Source organism: Asterias rubens, chromosome 15 (genome assembly GCF_902459465.1).
Source record: "Asterias rubens chromosome 15, eAstRub1.3, whole genome shotgun sequence".
NCBI classification, from domain to species: domain Eukaryota; kingdom Metazoa; phylum Echinodermata; class Asteroidea; order Forcipulatida; family Asteriidae; genus Asterias; species Asterias rubens.
Window position 1 is genome coordinate 14,307,135 of NC_047076.1, and position 25,198 is coordinate 14,332,332.

Here is a 25,198-nt window from a genome sequence, read left to right on the forward strand (position 1 = left end):
GCTCGAATGTAAAGGGCGAAATGGTCAAACACATACAATTTTGACAGCTAGTTAACAGATTTGCTTTATTTTTACCACTTTCAAAAATCATGACTGTGACACAAATTATTTGAACTCGAACTTAATCCTAAGTGTCTTATAAATATAACTCAAAACACCATTGAGAAAATATTTTGAAAAAAAAAGGACAAAAACTTACCAGATCCCGGAGCGAAACAGTCAGAAATGTCCCAGGTAGATATGTCGGCTTGCCATTTTGTGACTTCCCGATATGTACAACGCTTTATTTTTTGGTCACCAAGCGCTGAACTGCAGGTACCAGGCAATTGAATTGACAACCTGCCAAGCCGCAGTCGAGTTGGACTAAACCATTCTGTAATTAGGGGTGTTATAAGGTAGTGCAGGAGTGCGTGTGCGCTGTCTGTTTGCTATGACCGCCGTTCACTCAAATAGCGCGCACGCACTGCAGCAATTCCTTGTGACACCCCTTTTACGGAATGGTTTAGTCCAACTAGGCCGCGGCTCGGCAGTTTGTCAATCCAATTGGCTGGTACCTGCAGTTCAACGCTTGGTGAAAAAAAAATAAAGTGTTGAACATATCAGGAAGTCACAAACTGGGAAATTTGTGACTGTTTTGCTCCGGGATCTGTCAAGTTTTTGTCCTTTTTCTTCAACATATTTTCTCAATTGTGTTTTAGAGTGTTATTCATTAGGCCTAAAAAAAATAATATAATAATAATAATAATAATAACCGTATTAATAACGCGCCTTATAAATATGTTGGATTGCCCTATCCCGACCGACAGTAAAATGAGGAAAATCTCGGTCGCGGTTTTGTTTAAATTTTTGTTTGGGTTTTCCCTTTTTTTAACTTCAGAATTGTGATTTCATGAATATTTTATGCTCACAAAATGGTAGATTTGACACAAATATTTGTTTTCGGCCCACTACTTCTGGTCGACAAAAATAATTATCCAGTGAAACCATGGTGCAACAACGTTCACCCACAAGCGCAACGGAGAAAATTTCCCTCTCACACATATCAAACCGCACGCCCGTTTATCCGACGTCAAGATTTCACTAGGAACCAGTCTAACAATCCATTGAACAACAGAGGGCGCTGTTGCCAATAATGCCCTTATATGGTATCGCTCGTTTTTTGAATGGACGAAAAACATGATGAATAAAACGACTCTCGGAAATAGTTTTTGAAGGATTTTGCCAAAATAAAGACGCAAAAAGAGCGCTTGATGTATAAGATGAAACACCTTGCTTGTTTGACGACCAGACCTTTCATGAAATGTTTTTGCAGTTTTGGGCATTCATTGACATTCAAAAAAAAAAAAAAAAAACGACTGACCCAAGCAAAAAATCGGGTGAAAGGGCAATCCAACATATTTATTATTTTTTTTGCCTTATATTTAGGATGTTTGATCAGTCAGCAACACACATTGGGAAACAGGGTCCAATATAAATTAACGTAAACCCGATGTCATCAACTTGCCGTCAGCTCCTCCAAAATAAATTTACAATCCACAAAAGATGCATAAAACTATAAAGTATTAGCCAAAAGAGGGGGTTTATCTTTTTACCCCTTCGGGGGCTTCGGGTTTATCTTTTAACAGTGTGTGTGGACAGAATAAAAAAAGACCACATCCGGTTTAAAGGAACACGTTGCCTTGGATCGGTCGAGTTGGTCTTTGAAAAGCGTTTGTAACCGTTTTTTATAAAATGCATTATGGTTGGAAAGATGTAGTTAAAGATGAATACAAATATCCACACAAATTTGCCTTGAAATTGCGTGGTATTCCTTTTACTGTGTGAACTAACACGATCAACCATTTATTGGAGTCAAAAACTTGACGCCCATAATGGCTGAACGTGTTAGTCAATGAGGTAAAAGGAAAACCGTGCAATTTCGAGGCAAGTTTGTGTGGATCATTGTATTCTACTTTTACAACATCTTTCTACCCATATGCATTTTGTAACAAACGGTTAAAAACGCTTTTCAAAGACCAACTCGACCGATCCATGATCCAAGGCAACGTGTTCCTTTAACACATGTGTAACGTTACGGCGGGTAAATTCGCCATTTTAAAATAGAATTCCGCTCCTTACTTAACAATAAACTCGTAATTTGTGAAGGTCTTATAACTTATCCAAGAATATCAGCTCAAATTTTTAAACACGAAATACCAGAAGTTATGATACATGCATTTAAAAGAAGGAAAAGTGTTGATTAATGAAGAAATAATGGACATTTACCTCGGCCTCTGCTCACATTGCTTCCGAGCAAACGCTGTCCGGGCGCGGATTTCCGAATAACCAAAACACTAACCGGTTACTAAAGTCGATATTTGAAAGAACACTAAATTTTGAAAACATAACGCTAATCTATAGGCAAAAGTAGAAGAAAGATAACAAAAATGGAATCGATTCTTAGCAGCAATCGATTCTTTTTTGTTTCGGCAAGGAATGATACTTGATGTGTGTTTTTTAATATCTTTTAATATTTATCGTAGGAGGTCCTGTTTTCGAGGTGTCCCTAAAATCGTGGAAAATCTTTTACCTCTCTGTGCGCGATGTTAACAGTCCCTAGATAAAAAATTTGTGGTTTTATTTGCCAAGCAAAGAGTCTCCTCTCCCTTGACCAAAACTTAGAAACACGTTAGGCTTCACTGGATATTTGCACTTGTAAATGCAAAAAGTTTGGTATTTTAGGCATTTCTACAAGGTACAAAAATATGTCATAATGTTGAGGCCATATAAAAATATTTGCCCACCCAAAAAGTTTCATCAAACACTATTTCAATACACAATTCATGATGATCAAATCATGTGACTGAATATTTTGCTGAGCATTCTGGAAAAAAAATACAGAGGCTTAAAGAAGCCATGTGCCTTATATAATTTTCTAATATTTTTGGAGATTTTTTTCTTAACCATCCGATCAATATTATTATTAATATAAAAAATTTGAACGATCAGCTTGTTGATTCAATTATCACTGTTTGTTTATCACTTTATTATAAATTTTAAGAGCAGAAAAAAAAGAGGAAAAAATTAAATAAAAATCAGATTTGTTTGCATACTTCATATTAACAAAAGAAGGTAATTAGGGCATCGGTTGATATATGGCATCATTCTTTTTTTCCCAATTCAAAGAAAAAGGCATAATAGCGTGAAAACTGGTAAGCGGAGGATATAATAATAAAAATATCAATAATAATAATAATGTTTTTACTATTTAATTATTGTAAATCATGTGCAAATTTGGCCTGTGGGCCACGAAATGTGATTCCAATAAAATGAAATGAAAATGAAATGAATGACGATTTGTCAGGAATAAGCAGGATACCAGTCACAAATTGTACATATGATATAGTTTATTTGGGCCTGGCTGGTAACCTTTTTTCTTTTCGAAACCGTAGACTTTTGGACAAATCGTGAATAGTCCCACGCGATGCATGGCCGGATGAGATAGCTAAGTTGTGGCGGTGCTCTCGCGAGGACACTGCTCTCGCGCGAACTGCTGACGTACGTGTTGCGTAGGCCCCACCAGCGTCTTGAACCAAGACTACACAATCTCTCTTGAGGGCGCTGTGTGACATTGTTTAGGTTTTTCCACCAGGGCTAAAAAAACCTAGTAAATATTCCCATGAGCTTTACGCCACGGTGCACAGCTGCTGCAGTGAAATGATTTGATATTCATAAATTTATTATTAGTCACAACAGCACAGCAGGCTGGGTTATCCATCACGGACCTCCAGCACCACCCGATCACTGCGAAAAATTGGCAACTCATATGTACTGTAAAGTGTAAGTATCTGCACACTAGTCATGATGGTAATTATCCTGGTGTCATGTGTTTTCAGTAGGATAACAGCAAAATTGTTCACAATCAAAAACTTTTTTTTTTTTTTCAAATCATCTATCCAATTTGTTAACAATAACACTTACACTTCATGGTGTGTTGAAATTTTTAAAGTTTTGGTTTTACGTTAATAACAACCGTATTTCTTTAGCGCCTTACACCTCCAAAAGAAAGTCACTAATAAGCGCTCAGTCAGAGGAAAACAAAAGAATAATTAAGTATATGAAGATTTGAATAGATATGTTTTGAGAAGAGTCTTGAAACTTGAGATCGTGGTGGCTTGTTTGATGTTTATAGGGAGATTGTTCCATAAGTGAGCAGCAAACTGATGTTGCGAGAGACAGTCCGCCATTAACAGTGCTTAAATGCATGCACGACATTGGAGCAACGTCATATGTTTTCACACCTTTCATTGGTTGGTATTTTATTGAATATTCAGAAGCTAGTAGTATGGCGTGCAAAATAAATAAAAAACATTATTCAATTACTACTTAACAAATTTAACAACATTTTTGTCCTAAGGCATTATGGCTACTATAATTAGAATCCAGAGATATCATAAGGCGTGAAAGTAAAACACCCCCCCCCCCCCTTGAAACACACACACTTTATAACAATCCGTTTTCCCCCATTTCAGACCAGTAATGTTTGATTTCAGGAGATAAGAAACAAATCTATGATATTTTCTCTTTTATGTAGACTTAATATTTATTACGCTTATCGGAATTTATTACAGTAAATAAAAAATATAAAAAATTGTCATTTTGACTTAAAATATTTTAATATTTTTCCCACATTTGCACACCATAGAATCCCAAATAGTAACCACCTAACGTGATCCATTTAGTGACTAAAGCAGAATGAAACTCAATCTAGCAGATGGTAATTTTGTTTTGAACTTTTGATGTTGGATGATGTTTCTTTGACTCATTTGAATGTTGGCATAACAATGCACTAGTGATTAGAAACCAAAAATCAATCATTTTATAAATGTTTGAGCATAACCAACAACGGGAAACTTTATTCTCAGCATGATTAAGCCTGATAAAAATACAGACCGTGAGTAAACTGCATAGCTTCTGTCACCGGTGCAGCTTGCACAATCTTGCAGTAAACGGGAATCAAAGTTGGGGACCGAAAACATATGAGGGTCGATAACGTATGATGCTACGATATTGCATTAACTGTGTATGCTGTATTGTATACAGAAAAAGATAAATTGTATTTTTTTCAAATGAATGTTTTGTTTACCTTTTTCAGTATTCACTTTGAAAATTATGAAAGTCAGTACAAAATTAATTTACAAAAAGTTTTTATTTATTTCAAATGGTCTGATTTTTAAGCCTATGAAATCAGTGAAACCATGATGGAGCACAGCACCGCATTCGGCAATTCAAAAATGCTCATTTAGTGGGCACATGTTCTGCTGGAGTAACAAACAAAAATTAATTTTAAAGTTGGTTGTTGTGATGCACATAAAAATAATTAGGGGATAATAATAAAAATCTTTTGTACTGACTACAAAAAAATAACGTAAAACTTTAATAAGCTGAGGTTTAAAAGTTCTTCAGGAACTATGTTTGAATATGCAGAATTTCCAGTAAAATTGAAAGATTTGATTAGAGTGCTTTAAAAGGGTGTCAATTTCTCTGGAGGCTTGATTTTTCACCCCAAAATGCAAAAAGCATTGCCAAAAAAGAGGCATTTTAGGTCCCAGAACAATTTTCTTAAAAAGAGTAAAATCGGTTCTTTGCTGCAAAAGATGAGAGCGAATTGTTTTTGTTGGTGCTTAAACATAATTTGTACAAAAAGTAAATAACTATCCTGATATTAATATCATCCCAATATAGTAAAGTTTCTAAATGAAAATCCTGATTACATGAAGTTGTTCATGTAGGGAGTGGTCAAAGTCCATTACTGATTCATGTTTGCCAGCCAGTGAGTATATTTCATGGTTTTTATTAACTTTTGTATGATACTGCACTACATTTAACCACTCATAGGTGTGAGGTATGCTGAAAGATATATGGACAAAATTGTTTGAATAGTGGCATAAACGAGTTTTATTGTACTGATTTTAATTTTAATTTGTTAATTCATTCCAGGAGCAGTCCACATCAAGAAAAATCAACTTAGTCTCTTCCAATCTTTTATCAAAATGATAAAAACAGTAATCGTAGGGGTGTCAGTGTTGCTGGTCGTGCAACATGTTTTGTCTATTATGTAAGTACATCATGTAGGCCCCAGGCCTGGAATTTCACAGTAATCGTAGGGGTGTCAGTGTTGCTGGTCGTGCAACATGTTTTGTCTATTATGTAAGTACATCATGTAGGCCCCAGGCCTGGAATTTCACAGTTATCGTAGGGGTGTCAGTGTTGCTGGTCGTGCAACATGTTTTGTCCATTATGTAAGTACATCATGTAGGCCCCAGGCCTGGAATTTCACAGAGGCCACGGTAGGCCGTGGCCTCCAGTGCCCTTGTCTTGGCCTTGGTAGGCCATGGCCTCCAGTGCCCTTGTCTTGGCCTTGGTAGGCCATGGCCTCCAGTGCCCTTGTCTTGGCCTTGGTAGGCCATGGCCTCCAGTGCCCTTGTCTTGGCCTTGGTGCCCTTTCAAAAATTCCTATAGACTTTAAGATTTTCCAATGGAAGTGCCCTTTTCAAAATGAAAATGGCCTTGCCCTCTCAAAGATGAAATTCCAGGCCTGAGGCCCCTATTGATTCTTATGCTCAGACCCCACAATGATAAAAATGAAGTAGCTAATATGAACTCAATTCACAGTCTCCAACTATTTAGAACACCAAAGGTTTCAACAAACTGGTCACATAAACATTACACCAAGCCCATCAAAATAAATATTAAAGTTAGGCTTACACTGATTTTAATATTAAAAAAAACAAGGGCTCATTCCCCTCCCAATTAAAAAAAATTGCAATTGGCCAATGATTGCATGCTGATTATTTGTCAAAGGAATTTCTCCCTGCTTGGTGCATGGTGGTAGAAAAATAGTTTTTACCGGCCTGTTTTTTTTGCAGGGAAAGTCAGTGGTGCATCATTCTAGAAAATTATGTTTGTATTTGAACACTTTCTGCATTGTTACTGAGCCTTTATTTATTGAAAAACATGGATAAATGAGACTTAGTTTACTGGGTCCAAGTCCCCGGCCGTGCAGTCTACGAATTGGGCACTCGCAAAATCGCATGCCTAGGAATAAAACAGGTGTGCTTTTCAACATGCCTGTGATTTCCAAATCAGATCGACTGTTCAAGTACTTTTTGAGAATCTGTTTGATATTTGGAAGCTGCTGTCATGTTTTGTAATGATTTTATGTTATTGAATTTGTAGATATAGCTTGGGATTTCATAAGTGGGCGTATAACCACCGCCCTGGACCATGCAGAGTTGTACCAGGAATTGGTAAGTTCACGAATCCTACCTAATCATAAAAACACATTAGAATAAAACAAGTATTAGTCCAAAACAATTACAACGTTGCGCAGATGTACAAGATTAGAATACAAAAATAAAACACATTTTACTTTGCAGTTTGCCCATTAAAAAAATTGCCAAGCTTAGAATGGCAACTTGCCATAAATAAAATGAGGCAGCAGCTTGCCCAGCCTCTACCACACTAAATAAATAACAATGTTTTAAAATAATGACATGAAGGCCTTCAAGGCTTCATATGATTGTTGATAAGATAAAAGAGGTGGCAGCTTGGTTGCCCCTCAAAAACTAAAGGCTTGATGTAATTACATTATCATACAACTACAAGGTTTAAAGTGATTCCACTGCTTGTACATACCGATGGATTATGTGAACGAGCCCCACCTGAACAAGAGGGTGCTACTGAACCTTACAGCTTTAACATTTCAGAAAAACCCCCATTCATTTGTTTGAACCAAAGCAGTGGCAGTCCACTTCTTTAGAAGCGCGCCCTATAAGGAAAAACAGCCATAGATGTGGGACAAAACAGCATTATTTCCTAAAATTTAAATACCATAAGAAGTCAACTATACACAATGATACATAATGCAAGAGCGAATGTTTTCTTGAGAAACGATACCGACCGTTTTAGACCATGCAAATTTGGGATAATGTAAAGCCGTATGCCCAACTGAAGTAGCCCATTTCAACGGCAGGTCTCATGGAAAGAGATCTTCAAAGCCAGTACGAGGAGAATTGCTGTGTTATCTCATTGCACCAAGTGAATGACCTTTGTCAGCTGAGTCAAAGCTTTTGCGCTTTTGCAGTCCTAACACTTCTTTTTGAAAAAAATACAACCTCAACCTCATTGGTCAATTTGACGTTCCCGTAATTTGCATAAAGTTCAGTCACAACCACAAAGCACAACAAGGGGCGTCACCAGCAAGGCAAGCCTAACAAAACTATTGCTCAGCAGCAGAGGGCGCCATTGTCAAAACTGTCGGAGCTGTGTATTGCAGCACGGCTTGGTACATTATATATTTTTTTTACCATTTATATGATAAAATGAAATGTTTGAAATAATATTGAATGTTTGTTGCTCAAACATGTTTTTGAGAGCTGTTTGTTTTGATATCATTTACAGAAACGGGTTCAGAAGATATTCAGGTATTGGCGAGTGGCCTGGCTTTGATAACCTCCGTAAGTTTATTACCCGTAATCTATTCAATTTGTATCGCATAACAGGTGTCGCATAAAGGACGTATCAGGTCTGGAAGTTCATGGAGGCTATATGGAGGCCATGATCTTGCCCTGGTCTTTGCCATAGTGCCCCTTTACAAGTTTCCTAGATTTTCAAATGGAAGTACCATTGCAAAATGAAAATGGCCTTGCCCTCCAAGAAATGGAATTCCAGGGCTGGGGTGTACAACATGGTTGGGACCAACTTGGTCCGGGAAGCTTAAAGACACTGGACACTATTGGTAATTGTCAAAGACCAGTCTTCTCACTTGTTGTATCTCAACATATGCATTAAATAACAAACCTGTAAAAATTTGAGCTCAATCGGTCATCGAACTTCCGAGATACGAATGAAAGAAAAAATACCCTTGTCACACGAAGATGTGTGCGTTTAGATAGTTGTTTTCGAGACCTCAAGTTTCCTCAAGTTCTAAACTTGAGGTCTCGAAATCAAATTCGTGGAAAATTACTTCTCTCTCGAAATCTATGGCACTTCAGAGGGAGCCATTTCTCACAATGTTTTATACCATCAACCTCTCCCCATTACTGGTCACCAAGAAAGGTTTTATGCTAATAATTGCTTTGAGTGATTACCAATAGTGTCCACTGCCTTTAAACACACACAAAAATTGCATCTGTTTGTACATTTTTTGGAAAATTTTGAATAGTCTTAACTTTCAAACTTTTAGACGGGCCATGCCATGCTGCCCCCTACATTTAATTAACTATAATGAGAAGAATTTATATTGTGCCTTAAAAAGCGCAAAGGCTTCAAAACAAAACCTAGAACATAACAGAAGCTAGACAGAAATAGAAAAGAGGTACATGTAGGTTTTTAGAAGTTGAAAATCATTGTTAGATCAATTGATTTGTTCTGTTCAAATGAGTGGTAGTGAAGTTAGTAATAGTCCATTAAAAGCTAAGTACATGTAGTAGTCCTAGCCGATTTTTTACCTTCAGCTGTCCACCCTGATAGTAGTTAAAAAGCAAGACAGTTCATCAGAACTGAGAGGTCTCCCGAATTCTGAAAATCTACTCCACGGCGCATGTACAATGTAGTAGAATAAAAATAACATAGTCTACCTGGTAATGGTTTTACTGCAAACCAAATATGTATGCAATGCCTCAAATTCCATATGGTTTTTATTCATTTGATAAGAGAGACACATGTCCCTTTTTTATAATCCTATACAGGGAATAGAGTTAGCAAAGATGGGATTACAAATGGATCCTTCAGCATTGAAATGGAAAGGACGTATCTATGCTTTTGATCTGAATGACCCAAATGGAAATGTGAGTGAAGTTGCAATCCTTGGATCATTTGATGAATTTGACTTCAGACCTCATGGCATCAGTGTATGGCAAGACCAGTCTCAAAGTAAGAAACATTCCCAAAACCTTTACATCTGTACCTCACACCGGATTAAGTCCTTTATTTTGACCACTCATTACAAGACATTTCAAATTTCCTTTGACCCTTTAAAGCACACCACAGTTCATCACTCAGACAGTATTACACACAGAAAGAACTGACACCCTGGTAACATTTCCTAGTATCATATTTCATGTACGCTGTAGTTTCAGATAGCATTCCTGAAAGCACGTCTGAAAGGTATGGATAAAACAGTACTCCAGACCGAGGTTGGGTAAAAAGTTTCCCATTCGCATGTTTGGCAGTGTAGCCATGGATCCATGTTTATAGAATTTCAGTTTGGGGTATTTATAACTCATATGGTAGTACGTTAATAATACATTTACAAAGCAAATTCAAACTTTTGGTTATAATTGATAAATCTGACTTCAGACCTCATTGCATTAAAATTTTGCAAGACTCAAATAATAATGATCACTAAAAGTTCAATTGTGGAAGTGTCGTGGCCGAACGGTTAAGAGCACCAAATTCAAACTCTGGTGTTTCAGATCAGCAGAGTGTAGGTTCGAATCCGTGACACTTGTGTCCTTAAGCAAGACACTTCAGAGTGTGGGTTTGAATCCCCAGCCGTGACACTTGTGTCCTTAAGCAAGACACTTCAGAGTGTGGGTTCGAATCCCCAGCCGTGACACTTGTGTCCTTAAGCAAGACACTTAAAAGAACTTTACAGAATTTGTAAGAAACAAAAATCGTGAAGATCACAGATTTACATAAAACTTACACGGTCTAATGATGATGACAGTTGAAAACATCCCTTGAAATGTTTCTGTCTGATGTCATATTTAATGAGAAATAAATAATCTAACTTCGCGTTTGGAGTTTATCGTTCAGTGAGCGTTTTATTCATTTTTATTTTGGCATCGATGCAATGCAAAATTTGAAATCGGTTTTTCACTATTCTCTCGTGACCCAGATGGCCGATCGATCTCAAACTTCTACAGCTTTTTTGTCAGTTTATGTATATGGTGGATTACATAAAGTGCTTACACTGCCAGCAACTGTTTTGCTAGCAAAAAAACAATTCTGTAATGCTGCTTTAACCATTGCCTCTTCCTTTGGATTAGACGTAAAGCCGTTGGTCCCATGTGTTGTGAAACGCACACAAAAGAACCCAGTGCACTTATCGAAAAGAGAAGGTGTTTGCCCCTGGATGTGTCCCTTATAAGGTGCGTCTTAATTGGGCTTTGAGTACCTTGCTGGTAGATACTTGCGCTAAATAATCCTTCAATAATAATATTATTATTATTTTTATTATTATATTGGTTGCCAAGATAAAAGCCAGGTCGCTAATATCGAGGCAAGCTAGCCAAGATCAAGGTCAGCTAGCCAAGATCAAGGCAAACCAGCAAATATGAAAGCCAGCTATTTTAGCATACATGTAGATCAAAGCCGGCTAGCCAAGATCAAAGACAGCAAGCCAAGATCAAGGCAAGCCAGCAAAGATCAAAGCCAGCTAGCCAACATGAAAGCCAGCTAGCCAATTAAGATCAAAGACAGCAAGCCAAGATCAAGGCAAGCCAGCAAAGATCAAAGCCAGCTAGCCAACATGAAAGCCAGCTAGCCAATTAAGATCAAAGACAGCTAGCCAAGATCAAGGCAATCCAGCAAATATGAAAGCCATCTATTTTAGCAAAGATCAAAGACAGCTAGCCAAGATCAAAAACCAGCTACATGTAGCCAACATCAAAGCCAGCTAGCCAAGTAAATCAAAGCCAGCTAGCCAATATCAAGCCAAGCTAGCAAATGAAAAAAACAGCTAGCCAAGATCAAAGCCGGCTTGCCAAGATCAAAGACAGCAAGCCAAGAACAAGGCAAGCCAGCAAAGATCAAACCAGCTAGCCAACATCAAAGCCAGCTAGCCAATTAAGATCAAAGACAGCAAGCCAAGATCAAGGCAAGCCAGCAAAGATCAAAACCAGCTAGCCAACATCAAAGCCAGTTACCCAATTAAGATCAAAGCCAGCTAGCCAATATCAATGCAAGCTAGCAAATGAAAAAATCAGCTAGCAAATGAAAAAATCAGCTAGCCAAGATCAAAGCCGGCTAGCCAAGATCAAAGCCGGCTAGCCAAGATCAAAGCCAGCTACCCAAGATCAAAGCCAGCAAGCAAAGATCAGAGCCAGCTAGCCAAGATCAAAGTCAGCTAGCCTAACGTTAAGCTAGCCGAGATCTATGCAAATTAGCAAAGATCAAAGCTATTGTAGCTTATAATGTGTTCTAAGCCAGCTTGCTGAGCTAATACACCCTGAAATTCATTGATTAATTTTGTTTATACACAGCCAGAGTGTTTGTTGTGAATCACAAGAAAACTTACGAAGCAATTGAAGTATTTCAATTTGATGAGGAAAAGCGAACTTTGACCTTTCTACACTCCATTACTGGTCCTTCTCTCAGAAGGTAATGATAATAATGTTCATTAAAACTAATCTATGTACTGATGCAATACATACACAGGCTTGGAGGTCTAATAAAGTCATACTCAAAGTGTCTGTTTGTGGGGTGTTTTTTTTTTTGGGGGGGGGATAGGGCTGGCTGAGTCAATGTATGTGAATGGTGGTTGTCTTTGCATCATTTAGTTAGTGTTGTTTCTGTTTTACAATTTAGTCTCAATAGGTTTTTCCTAGTGTTCCAGAAATTTAACATGTGGATGGTACCTGAAAAATTCTGATAATCCGGGGGCCAAACCGGTTTAATGACATCAACTAAGAAAGACATCATCAATCTCGATAGAGGGCAAGAACTCTCAACAACTGGAGATGAAGGAATAACAATGATTTGAAGGAAAAGGAAAGAAGTTGATGACATTTCTTCTGAGTATTGTACTGAAACACTATACGCTGTGTAAAGCAGACATTGAATAATGCTAGTCAGGGATTACTAACCATTACTTGGTTACCTTGTTATGGTTAGTCAACTATTTATGTGGTGTGTCATAGGCCTAGAGATTAAGAGCTCTGGACTCTTACTCTGGTGTTTCTGATCAGCAGAGTGTTGGTTCAAGTCGCAGTCGTTGTCTTTTTAAAAGCAAGACACATACCATAATGCTTCCTCCTTGGAAAGGGACGTTAAAGGAACACGTTGCCTTGGATCGGTCGAGTTGGTCTTTGAAAGCGTTTATAACCGTTTGTTATGCAATGCATATAGGTGGAACGATGTTGTAAAAGTAGATTACAATGATCCACACAAACATGCCTCAAAATTGCACTGTTTTCCTTTTACATCATAAATGGTCAACCCTTTTATTTCGCAACGTAAAAGGAAAACCATGCAATTTTGAGGCAATGTTGTGTGGATCATTGTATTCTGATTTTAAAACATCTTTCTAACCATGCATTATATAACAAACGATTACAAATGCTTTTTATAGACCAACTCGTTCGATCCAAGGCAACGTGTTCCTTTAAGCCGCTAGGTGTTTTGTTAGTGCACATAAAGAACCAAGGTGCGACATACAAAACTGTCATTATTATTATTATTCTCTGATTGTTATTTATCATGATATCAATTGAACTATTTTTGTTGACAGTGTCAATGATGTGATTGCAGTGGGACCTGATTCACTGTACTTCACCAATGATGGATACAACGACCAATTTGTAAGAAGGTTTCTAGAAATGCTGTTTAAATTTCCATGGGGTAATGTTGTGTTCTATGATGGCAAAGTTGGACATGGAACAGTGGTTGTCAAGAGAGGACTTGGACCAAACGGCATCAATATCTCCCCAGATAAAAGGTGAGTTTATTGTCTTGAGCTATTCCCTGATCGGATAAGAACATCTTAGAAGTATTTATACCATGCCCTGTTTTATAGAGCTGCTTAAGCACAAACAAGCAGAAAGTAAGCATTTTTCACTGCTTAAGTTGCTCTATGAAATTGGGGCCTGTTGTGTAATTTGCAAGCACTTCAACTCTCAAGCAAATGTTTGAACTGGGCCCTTTTCCTCAAAGCTCAGTCACTCTTATTAAACAAGAGCCTTAGTTACAAGTAGATCTTTTGTGATTACACAAAAGGCACTGGACACTATTGGTAACTTCTCAAAATAAGTTTTCATAACGTCCTATATTTTGAGCAGTGGGTACTGCAACTATTATTTAGGTGAATGCAACCCATTCTAAATCTTGCAGTACCCGCTTCTCAAAATGTAGGATTCCAACTGCCTCTAGCCCTTATGTTCGAATTCCACCCAAGTAATATGCCTGTGATTTTATAGTATACAGTGCAACAGTTTTTATGGTTAAAACCAAAAAGAATAGTCTTTATCCTTAGGATTCATGTTAGTCTTTCACAGTGCAATACTTGAGCTTCATATAAAGGAGGTCAAAAACATAGGGGGGGGGACATATTGGTTTTTGTTGCTCCTTAACCCATAAAAGTTGGAGAGGGGGGACCCATGTCCCTCTGTGTCCCCCCCCCCTTATTGATGTCAATGCTTTGACGTAACTTTGATGTAACCATGCTTTGATGTATTCTTTCTTTTCTTGTTTTCGCAGGTTTATTTATGTTGCATTTCCCCAAGTTGGTGTTTTGACAATTTATGAGCGTCAATCTGACAACTCGTTGAATGCTGTTCAGGTGAGAGCAACCATTAAGCATTATGAACCAGCTCTAGCACACAGTGCTAGGATCTTGATGATTTTACAGGTCACTCTCAGCACAAATTCCATTCTAAACCTTGGGCATGAATGCTGTTCAGCATGAACTAGCGCTCTGAAGTTTGAAACTTTGCGCCTTGCGCATGTGGCACTTGTCATGAAAATTGCCACCATCAAACTAACTATCGGGCAGCCGGTATATCAGACTTCAACTCTGTCCATTCTTTATGAACTTGAACATTGCCCTCTAAGATTCCATAAGCATTCAACAACCAGCGTTTTCTGGATGCAAAAAAAAACTAACTGTAAATATAAACTATGATCCAAGTCCTTGAGACTCACATTTAAGAAAATGGTTAGCAGGATTGCTAATGCAGTTGTTGTTTAAGTTTGTTTGTATGTTTGTGAGGTTGACTTAAAGGATTTGGGTACCTTTTCAAAATGTCCACAGATTTACATTAAAACTTACAGGATTTGAAGATAATGAGTGGAAAGCTTTCCTTCAAATATTACTTACCGAGGTGCTGTAGTTTTTGAGAAATGAGTAAAACAATGTCATGAAAATACATTTGTAAATGATTAAAATAATTTTCGTCTCATGAGATGAAAATTATTTTCATGACATTGTTTTACTCATTTCCCCAAAAATATAGCACCTCAGCAAGTAATATTTTCAGGGAAGCTTTCTACTATCATTATCTTCAAACTGTGTAAGTTTAGTGTAAATCTGTGGACTTTGTGTTTTTTGTCCTACAAAAGCTACATAGACCCTTTAATGAGGATTGCAGATAAATGTGTTATCACATGTGTGCTCGTCCCATATCTAACTCGGTTTTTCGTCCTTATTGGATATGGTATGCAAAGGCGATATATTGTTTCCATATCCTACTCATGCTTGTGTGATAACTTATAGTGTCTGAATACTATATCCTACTCATGCTTGTGTGATAACTTGTAGTGTCTGAATACTATATCCTACTCATGCTTGTGTGATAACTTATAGTGTCTGAATACTATATCCTACTCATGCTTGTGTGATAACTTATAGTGTCTGAATACTATATCCTACTCATGCTTGTGTGATAACTTATAGTGTCTGAATACTATATCCTACTCATGCTTGTGTGATAACTTATAGTGTCTGAATACTATATCCTACTCATGCTTGTGTGATAACTTATAGTGTCTGAATACTATATCCTACTCATGCTTGTGTGATAACTTATAGTGTCTGAATACTATATCCTACTCATGCTTGTGTGATAACTTATAGTGTCTGAATACTTTTGGGTAGTTTTAGCACAGTCTTAGTTTGTGCAAAACAAATCCCACTATTTTATTTTTGTGGAAATAAAAATGATCCACTAAGTTGATTTTGATCCAATTACATGTTTATTCGTTTAATATTGTGAAAAAAAATAGTTTATGGCCTGATGTTTCAACCCTAGCAGAGTCCTCTCTAAGATAAAGGAATATATGTGTGGTGAAGAGGTTTTCAACTAGTGGTTTAAACCCGCACCAAGGCCTTGACTTGATAATTTTACAGAGACAAAGTCAAGGTAAATTATCAAGAACCAGGCCTCGGCGGGTTAAACCACTAGTTGAAAACCGATTCAACACACTTTGATTCCCATTCATAAACACCTTTTTGGTAAAAAAACATCAACACTTTTTGGTCAAAAGGTAAAATAAATGCACAAATTATAATTGTTCAATGATTTCTTTCAACACAAAGGCCCTCGGGTAAACAACTCCTTATAAGGAGATGCTGTGCGCGTCACGCGTATTGCGTGATGTGGCACAGCTGTTTCAGCCGTTGCTCTCGACCAATAGGAATGAAGAAACTGTCTTATAAGCACAGGTGCAAGCTTGCAATGGTCATTATCAAAGGTTTGTACATCCCCACGTGACACTCTCTCCGTCAATAGGAATAGCGAAACTGTCTGAGGTTTATGAGGTATATATGAATGGTCATTTAGCCTGTGAGAAAGACTCTGCTAGGATTAAAACATCAGGCGGTCATTTCCAGCTTTTTGAGGTTAAAATGTCAGACCATAAACTTTTTTTTGGCATTTCTACCATATAGGTCCTTTTGATGGTAATCAGTTTACAACAGCAAATTTTACTTCGTTCTTTTGACATTGTTACTTTTAGGTGATTGATTTAGGCACAGGCCCAGATAACATCTACGTAGATCCAGCAACAGGGGATTTATGGATAGCTTGTCACCCTATTGGCTATCAAGCACAAAATCACTTCAAAGATTTCACTCAAGTTGCTACATCTCAGGTAATTATATTTTACTTCTTTCCATAGCATCCATATTACCTATCTAATTGCACATAACGTTCGGCATACACAGAATGTTTCTCAGCTCCCTTGGGAGTATACAAAGGCGCTTGTGGCTTTTTCATACACAATATCAACCTCTACCCTCGCAGGTACCCATTTATACTTCTGGGTGAAGAGAAGCAATTTTAGAAAAGTATCTTGCTCAAGGACACAAGTGTCACGACCGGGATTCAAACTCACACTCCGGTGAATCAGCACCAGAACTTCAATGCTCTCAGCCACTCGGCATGACACTCTAATGTTGCGATGTTTGAAAATATTTTACAAGGAAACTTGAACAGTAAAACATTGTTTGTCCCTTCACATGAGGTAAAATTTTACAACCATGCTGCAATTTAGCAAGGGACCCTTGCTAAATTAATCTTGTGTGAAAGGGGCTTTACTGGTGGTAATCCTTTGCTGTGACATATCCCAATGCAGGTTCTACGTGTGCGGCTGAGCTCCCAGAGTGTTCCATTCTCAGTGGATGTTACTGAAGCTTATGTTGATGATGGCAAGCAGATATCTGGTTCTTCTACAGCTATCTTTTATAATAATCAACTTCTTATCGGATCAGTCTGCCATAAGCTGGCACACTGCCAGGTTTTGGCATTCTAAAATAATTAATGAATAACTATTTAACTCAATGTGTTTCATTGAGTTGGTCTTTGTCTCTAAGGCAATAATTACACCAGTTATTAGAATATAAATATGAGGTGAAATATGGACTGTTCCATTTTACCAGGCAAAGCCAAGTGCAATGGAACAGTCCAGATTTCACCATTTGATTATATTCTGCTACATTGAATAAAAGGCATGCATTATTTGTTTCCTATAACTCACACTTTAGATCCTTGCCAGTTCTAAGATGGAGTACAATTATTTTCAAATGCATTCTGGCTTTTGTTAGCACTGCTCATTGAATGCAGACACAGTCTTGCACTGAAAGCGTCTTTTCAGATATGGGTTCAATAACTGCTAGAGTCCAATAATGATTGCTATTGGACAGACCAATCCAATGTTATTAAATTTGGTAGCATCGTGTTAACAAAATATGGCAAAACAATGGATGGCACACGATGTTATGTTCCACCAAATCATTTGAGTTACCACAAGAATGCATTTTACTCCAATGGCAAGATGGTCGCCTTGGAAAGACTTAAAGTAGTTTTTTGTTAATGGTTTACATTTGACAAGGATCTGTGCTTCTGTGGTATCTAATTATCCATAGGTGTTATTATTTTTTTTAAACTATACTTGTTAATATTATTTGCTTTTTGTTTTATTAAGCTCGCATGGCAACATGGTCGTCTTTTGTTGATTTAAAGTAATTTGCTGGTTTATGGTTTGATGTATCTATTGTTTTGCTTGTGTTTTCATTCTAAATGTTTGACAAGTGAAATTGTGGGGTTTTTTGCCGGTGTTTTTACCATAGAGGTAAACCTCCTTAATTTGACTCTTATAATTAATTACTTTTAATTTCATTCATGCAATTAGAGTCTCACAGTAGTACATTGCATCTGTGGGTAAATGCTATCAATCTTTAACATCCTTAAAAGACGCTCCAAGCAATCTTTAAGATGCTCTAAGCAATCTGTAACATTCCCCTTAGCAATCTTTAACATGCTTAAAATATGCTCCAAGCAATCTTTAACATGCTCAAACCAATTGGGTTATCCACGGGTACTGGCCAGCAAGTGTAGAATCGTGATTAAACCACAAAACATCTTTAAGTATTGCTCTAGGTACAACAAAAAGTGTTCTAAATATGTAACCCTCCTCCCATTTATAATACAATACACCATCTTTACTGTCCAAAATGGAAGCATTTGCCCAGAAGTATTAAGCTGCAGGGAAGAGTATTTGTATCATATCCTGCTGTGTGGGTTTGTTAACAGTCTCTAGCCATAACATTAAAATCTGGATCAATGAGTTGTACGTGTGTGTAGTTGTCTTAATTCTGTTTTGTCATATTTGGTGGCGAGAGAAATGCTGTCGTTGTCTAGCACACGCCAGATCATCGGACACCATTCCTCTCGGCTGGTTTATGAATATCTACGAATGCCGCGATACCGCTTACTTTGAACGTTTTTGTTTAGCTTTGACCAATTAAGATGAACATCTAATTGATCTGGCCCGTTGAATGCTTCTCTAGCCCATGTTTCAAATAAGTCTGTCTGCGCTGAGGGTAGGGAACGCCTGTGTTGTTAGTTGACGCATCCTGCGCTGCCCAAATACTTCAAGGGATTCTGTGTTGTATGGATGACAGTTCTGAATGGGGTATTTTGTTTTCCCAAACATTGTTAGAAAATGTTCCCTAATTTGGTTGTAGTTTCCCTTAATGTCCGCTTTTGACCAAGCAAAGGCACCAAGCGCCTTGCCTCTCAGTGCCCCGACTAACTGCAAGTACAACAACCAGCTATAATTTCAAATTTGGTCAGGAATGCATGGAAATCACTGGACCCATCATAGTATGAAATTTTAGGCAAGGATGACAGAGGGTGGGTTGAGTTTGATTGTTTTTGTATTACTGGCAAAGTAGAGTGTTGGGGCAGGCTAACAGAATATTTGTCTTTTTGTCCAACAAAGGCTTTGTCTGCGCCTACCTTTTGTGGGGGAGCTTGCTTTTGTGTTGGTAATATTGTGGCTTAATGTCTACCGCAGGTTTTTGTTCTATTGTGTCACCAAATGGAATTAGGACACCCAGAGATTCAGCATTGTAAGGGTCGAATGCACTTGCTCCTTTGTCACTTTGAATAGACCCCAGAATGTGTGTTGGCAAAGGTGGCGCTTTATCATCGATTACTTTCAACGTTGCATCAATCAATTTGTCCCCCGTTGTTTCTACAGGTTTCCCTGTAGTATTTAGGGCTGGATTTGGGGGTTTTAAAAACAGATCTTTGATTGTCTTCTGGAACGCAGAATTGTTGTCGTACATTTTCCCAACAATTGCGATCATTCCCCAGGCCTGCTACTTCGATTGCCTTCGTGTCCCCTGGTCATTGCCTTGGTGCCCTTGAAATGCTCCAGTACAAATTTGCAATTTCATCATTGGGTGCCCTTTACCAAGAAGAAAATGCCTTGGTGCCCTTACCCTTTCAAAAACGAAGCATACAGCCCTGATTCCCCCTATGCTTGATTGAACAAAATGCGTAATTTGTGATGCGTAATTTGTGATGCGTAATTTGTGATGTGTTTGCCTTCACACCACCTTTGTCAATACACCAATATGCTTCGATAGGGCATCCAATGACGTTATTATTTTATTTTGTCTGTTTCTACCGGTTCATTTTTAGGTAAAGATGCATCCATTTTTAGTAAGTTCTTGTCCAACAACTCATTCGACTTTGTTTGTAAGTGGGGGGGGGGGGGTTCATGAAAATCGTCTAATTTATCGCACCCTAGATTTCCCTGACTGCAACAATCGCCTGGGCAAATTTTACATCGACCCCAGGAAGGGCGGTGAGTTCTTTCACCGGGGCAGTATTTATATCTAGTATATTTACCATTACAAATTAAACACTGAAAGCTGTTAATAGTATCGCTACAATTCTGATAAAGTCACTGATTGATATCTTTCTACCAACGCCCCTGTTGCAGTGACGCTCAACAGTTTGACCGGATTGGTAGCAAGCTAAATTATTTGGCGTAACACTAAAATAAGTGTAAATTCAGAAAATTTGCTCAAGTACCTTGCTATGCGACAACAAACAGCTTTCAAATATTCAATTATTTAATTGTGATATTAATAATTAAAGTATAGCGTGGCTGAGTTTAAAGTCAGCTACAGCCTACACGACAAACAAATAAATATTCCCGGCAGTCACTCTCTTCCACTGTTATATAGTGTTAATGCCTTCTGCTGTGAGTGACGCTCAGCAGTTTGACCAGGATAACGGGCTACTTAGCTAAATTTTATATTTAGCCAAAAGTGAACGTTGCCGTTCTGCCTTTTTTTTCTTCTTCATTATATCATTATATGGTAATACAACTACAAGCAACAAGCACAAAGTAGGACAAATTCATCCACAATGATTAATTAAGCTTGATAATAATAAATGGCACAATATAATTTTTTATAAGTCTAGCTATGGCTGGGCAACTGAATGTCAAAATGTAGATTTTGGCATTGACAAATTCAGCAGAACCGTAGGACTAGACCCAGGAACACTGAATAACTATTTAACTCAATGTGTTTCATTGAGTTGGTCTTTGTCTCTAAGGCAATAATTACACCAGTTATTAGAATATAAATATGAGGTGAAATATGGACTGTTCCATTTTACCAGGCAAAGCCAAGTGCAATGGAACAGTCCAGATTTCACCATTTGATTATATTCTGCTACATTGAATAAAAGGCATGCATTATTTGTTTCCTATAACTCACACTTTAGATCCTTGCCAGTTCTAAGATGGAGTACAATTATTTTCAAATGCATTCTGGCTTTTGTTAGCACTGCTCATTGAATGCAGACACAGTCTTGCACTGAAAGCGTCTTTTCAGATATGGGTTCAATAACTGCTAGAGTCCAATAATGATTGCTATTGGACAGACCAATCCAATGTTATTAAATTTGGTAGCATCGTGTTAACAAAATATGGCAAAACAATGGATGGCACACGATGTTATGTTCCACCAAATCATTTGAGTTACCACAAGAATGCATTTTACTCCAATGGCAAGATGGTCGCCTTGGAAAGACTTAAAGTAGTTTTTTGTTAATGAATTACATTTGACAAGGATCTGTGCTTCTGTGGTATCTAATTATCCATAGGTGTTATTATTTTTTTTAAACTATACTTGTTAATATTATTTGCTTTTTGTTTTATTAAGCTCGCATGGCAACATGGTCGTCTTTTGTTGATTTAAAGTAATTTGCTGGTTTATGGTTTGATGTATCTATTGTTTTGCTTGTGTTTTCATTCTAAATGTTTGACAAGTGAAATTGTGGGGTTTTTTGCCGGTGTTTTTACCATAGAGGTAAACCTCCTTAATTTGACTCTTATAATTAATTACTTTTAATTTCATTCATGCAATTAGAGTCTCACAGTAGTACATTGCATCTGTGGGTAAATGCTATCAATCTTTAACATCCTTAAAAGACGCTCCAAGCAATCTTTAAGATGCTCTAAGCAATCTGTAACATTCCCCTTAGCAATCTTTAACATGCTTAAAATATGCTCCAAGCAATCTTTAACATGCTCAAACCAATTGGGTTATCCACGGGTACTGGCCAGCAAGTGTAGAATCGTGATTAAACCACAAAACATCTTTAAGTATTGCTCTAGGTACAACAAAAAGTGTTCTAAATATGTAACCCTCCTCCCATTTATAATACAATACACCATCTTTACTGTCCAAAATGGAAGCATTTGCCCAGAAGTATTAAGCTGCAGGGAAGAGTATTTGTATCATATCCTGCTGTGTGGGTTTGTTAACAGTCTCTAGCCATAACATTAAAATCTGGATCAATGAGTTGTACGTGTGTGTAGTTGTCTTAATTCTGTTTTGTCATATTTGGTGGCGAGAGAAATGCTGTCGTTGTCTAGCACACGCCAGATCATCGGACACCATTCCTCTCGGCTGGTTTATGAATATCTACGAATGCCGCGATACCGCTTACTTTGAACGTTTTTGTTTAGCTTTGACCAATCAAGATGAACATCTAATTGATCTGGCCCGTTGAATGCTTCTCTAGCCCATGTTTCAAATAAGTCTGTCTGCGCTGAGGGTAGGGAACGCCTGTGTTGTTAGTTGACGCATCCTGCGCTGCCCAAATACTTCAAGGGATTCTGTGTTGTATGGATGACAGTTCTGAATGGGGTATTTTGTTTTCCCAAACATTGTTAGAAAATGTTCCCTAATTTGGTTGTAGTTTCCCTTAATGTCCGCTTTTGACCAAGCAAAGGCACCAAGCGCCTTGCCTCTCAGTGCCCCGACTAACTGCAAGTACAACAACCAGCTATAATTTCAAATTTGGTCAGGAATGCATGGAAATCACTGGACCCATCATAGTATGAAATTTTAGGCAAGGATGACAGAGGGTGGGTTGAGTTTGATTGTTTTGGTATTACTGGCAAAGTAGAGTGTTGGGGCAGGCTAACAGAATATTTGTCTTTTTGTCCAACAAAGGCTTTGTCTGCGCCTACCTTTTGTGGGGGAGCTTGCTTTTGTGTTGGTAATATTGTGGCTTAATGTCTACCGCAGGTTTTTGTTCTATTGTGTCACCAAATGGAATTAGGACACCCAGAGATTCAGCATTGTAAGGGTCGAATGCACTTGCTCCTTTGTCACTTTGAATAGACCCCAGAATGTGTGTTGGCAAAGGTGGCGCTTTATCATCGATTACTTTCAACGTTGCATCAATCAATTTGTCCCCCGTTGTTTCTACAGGTTTCCCTGTAGTATTTAGGGCTGGATTTGGGGGTTTTAAAAACAGATCTTTGATTGTCTTCTGGAACGCAGAATTGTTGTCGTACATTTTCCCAACAATTGCGATCATTCCCCAGGCCTGCTACTTCGATTGCCTTCGTGTCCCCTGGTCATTGCCTTGGTGCCCTTGAAATGCTCCAGTACAAATTTGCAATTTCATCATTGGGTGCCCTTTACCAAGAAGAAAATGCCTTGGTGCCCTTACCCTTTCAAAAACGAAGCATACAGCCCTGATTCCCCCTATGCTTGATTGAACAAAATGCGTAATTTGTGATGCGTAATTTGTGATGCGTAATTTGTGATGTGTTTGCCTTCACACCACCTTTGTCAATACACCAATATGCTTCGATAGGGCATCCAATGACGTTATTATTTTATTTTGTCTGTTTCTACCGGTTCATTTTTAGGTAAAGATGCATCCATTTTTAGTAAGTTCTTGTCCAACAACTCATTCGACTTTGTTTGTAAGTGGGGGGGGGGGGGGTTCATGAAAATCGTCTAATTTATCGCACCCTAGATTTCCCTGACTGCAACAATCGCCTGGGCAAATTTTACATCGACCCCAGGAAGGGCGGTGAGTTCTTTCACCGGGGCAGTATTTATATCTAGTATATTTACCATTACAAATTAAACACTGAAAGCTGTTAATAGTATCGCTACAATTCTGATAAAGTCACTGATTGATATCTTTCTACCAACGCCCCTGTTGCAGTGACGCTCAACAGTTTGACCGGATTGGTAGCAAGCTAAATTATTTGGCGTAACACTAAAATAAGTGTAAATTCAGAAAATTTGCTCAAGTACCTTGCTATGCGACAACAAACAGCTTTCAAATATTCAATTATTTAATTGTGATATTAATAATTAAAGTATAGCGTGGCTGAGTTTAAAGTCAGCTACAGCCTACACGACAAACAAATAAATATTCCCGGCAGTCACTCTCTTCCACTGTTATATAGTGTTAATGCCTTCTGCTGTGAGTGACGCTCAGCAGTTTGACCAGGATAACGGGCTACTTAGCTAAATTTTATATTTAGCCAAAAGTGAACGTTGCCGTTCTGCCTTTTTTTTTTTCTTCATTATATCATTATATGGTAATACAACTACAAGCAACAAGCACAAAGTAGGACAAATTCATCCACAATGATTAATTAAGCTTGATAATAATAAATGGCACAATATAATTTTTTATAAGTCTAGCTATGGCTGGGCAACTGAATGTCAAAATGTAGATTTTGGCATTGACAAATTCAGCAGAACCGTAGGACTAGACCCAGGAACACTGAATAACTATTTAACTCAATGTGTTTCATTGAGTTGGTCTGTGTCTCTAAGGCAATAATTACACCAGTTATTAGAATATAAATATGAGGTGAAATATGGACTGTTCCATTTTACCAGGCAAAGCCAAGTGCAATGGAACAGTCCAGATTTCACCATTTGATTATATTCTGCTACATTGAATAAAAGGCATGCATTATTTGTTTCCTATAACTCACACTTTAGATCCTTGCCAGTTCTAAGATGGAGTACAATTATTTTCAAATGCATTCTGGCTTTTGTTAGCACTGCTCATTGAATGCAGACACAGTCTTGCACTGAAAGCGTCTTTTCAGATATGGGTTCAATAACTGCTAGAGTCCAATAATGATTGCTATTGGACAGACCAATCCAATGTTATTAAATTTGGTAGCATCGTGTTAACAAAATATGGCAAAACAATGGATGGCACACGATGTTATGTTCCACCAAATCATTTGAGTTACCACAAGAATGCATTTTACTCCAATGGCAAGATGGTCGCCTTGGAAAGACTTAAAGTAGTTTTTTGTTAATGGTTTACATTTGACAAGGATCTGTGCTTCTGTGGTA

The 25,198-nt window shown here is 37.8% G+C and overlaps 1 protein-coding gene across 3 annotated transcripts; it reads left to right on the forward strand.

The window, feature by feature from the left end:
* The first annotated feature begins 3,596 nt into the window (after window positions 1-3,596).
* Window positions 3,597-22,375, forward strand: LOC117299953 (serum paraoxonase/arylesterase 2-like). Of its 3 annotated transcripts, XM_033783573.1 has the most exons (12): window positions 3,597-3,819; window positions 5,980-6,071; window positions 6,164-6,189; window positions 7,219-7,289; window positions 8,443-8,498; window positions 9,732-9,915; window positions 12,249-12,366; window positions 13,496-13,702; window positions 14,461-14,542; window positions 16,717-16,851; window positions 17,335-17,557; window positions 21,102-22,375. In XM_033783573.1, exons 2-11 carry the CDS (start codon window positions 6,033-6,035, stop codon window positions 17,509-17,511), a joined length of 1,095 nt encoding a protein of 364 aa, XP_033639464.1. In that variant the 5' UTR covers window positions 3,597-3,819; window positions 5,980-6,032; the 3' UTR covers window positions 17,512-17,557; window positions 21,102-22,375. The 3 variants fall into 3 exon arrangements, with proteins under 3 accessions (XP_033639464.1, XP_033639463.1, XP_033639465.1); XM_033783572.1 differs by lacking the exon at window positions 21,102-22,375 and having other exon boundaries at window positions 17,335-18,831; XM_033783574.1 differs by lacking the exons at window positions 6,164-6,189; window positions 21,102-22,375 and having other exon boundaries at window positions 5,980-6,097; window positions 17,335-18,831.
* The last annotated feature ends 2,823 nt before the right edge of the window (window positions 22,376-25,198 follow it).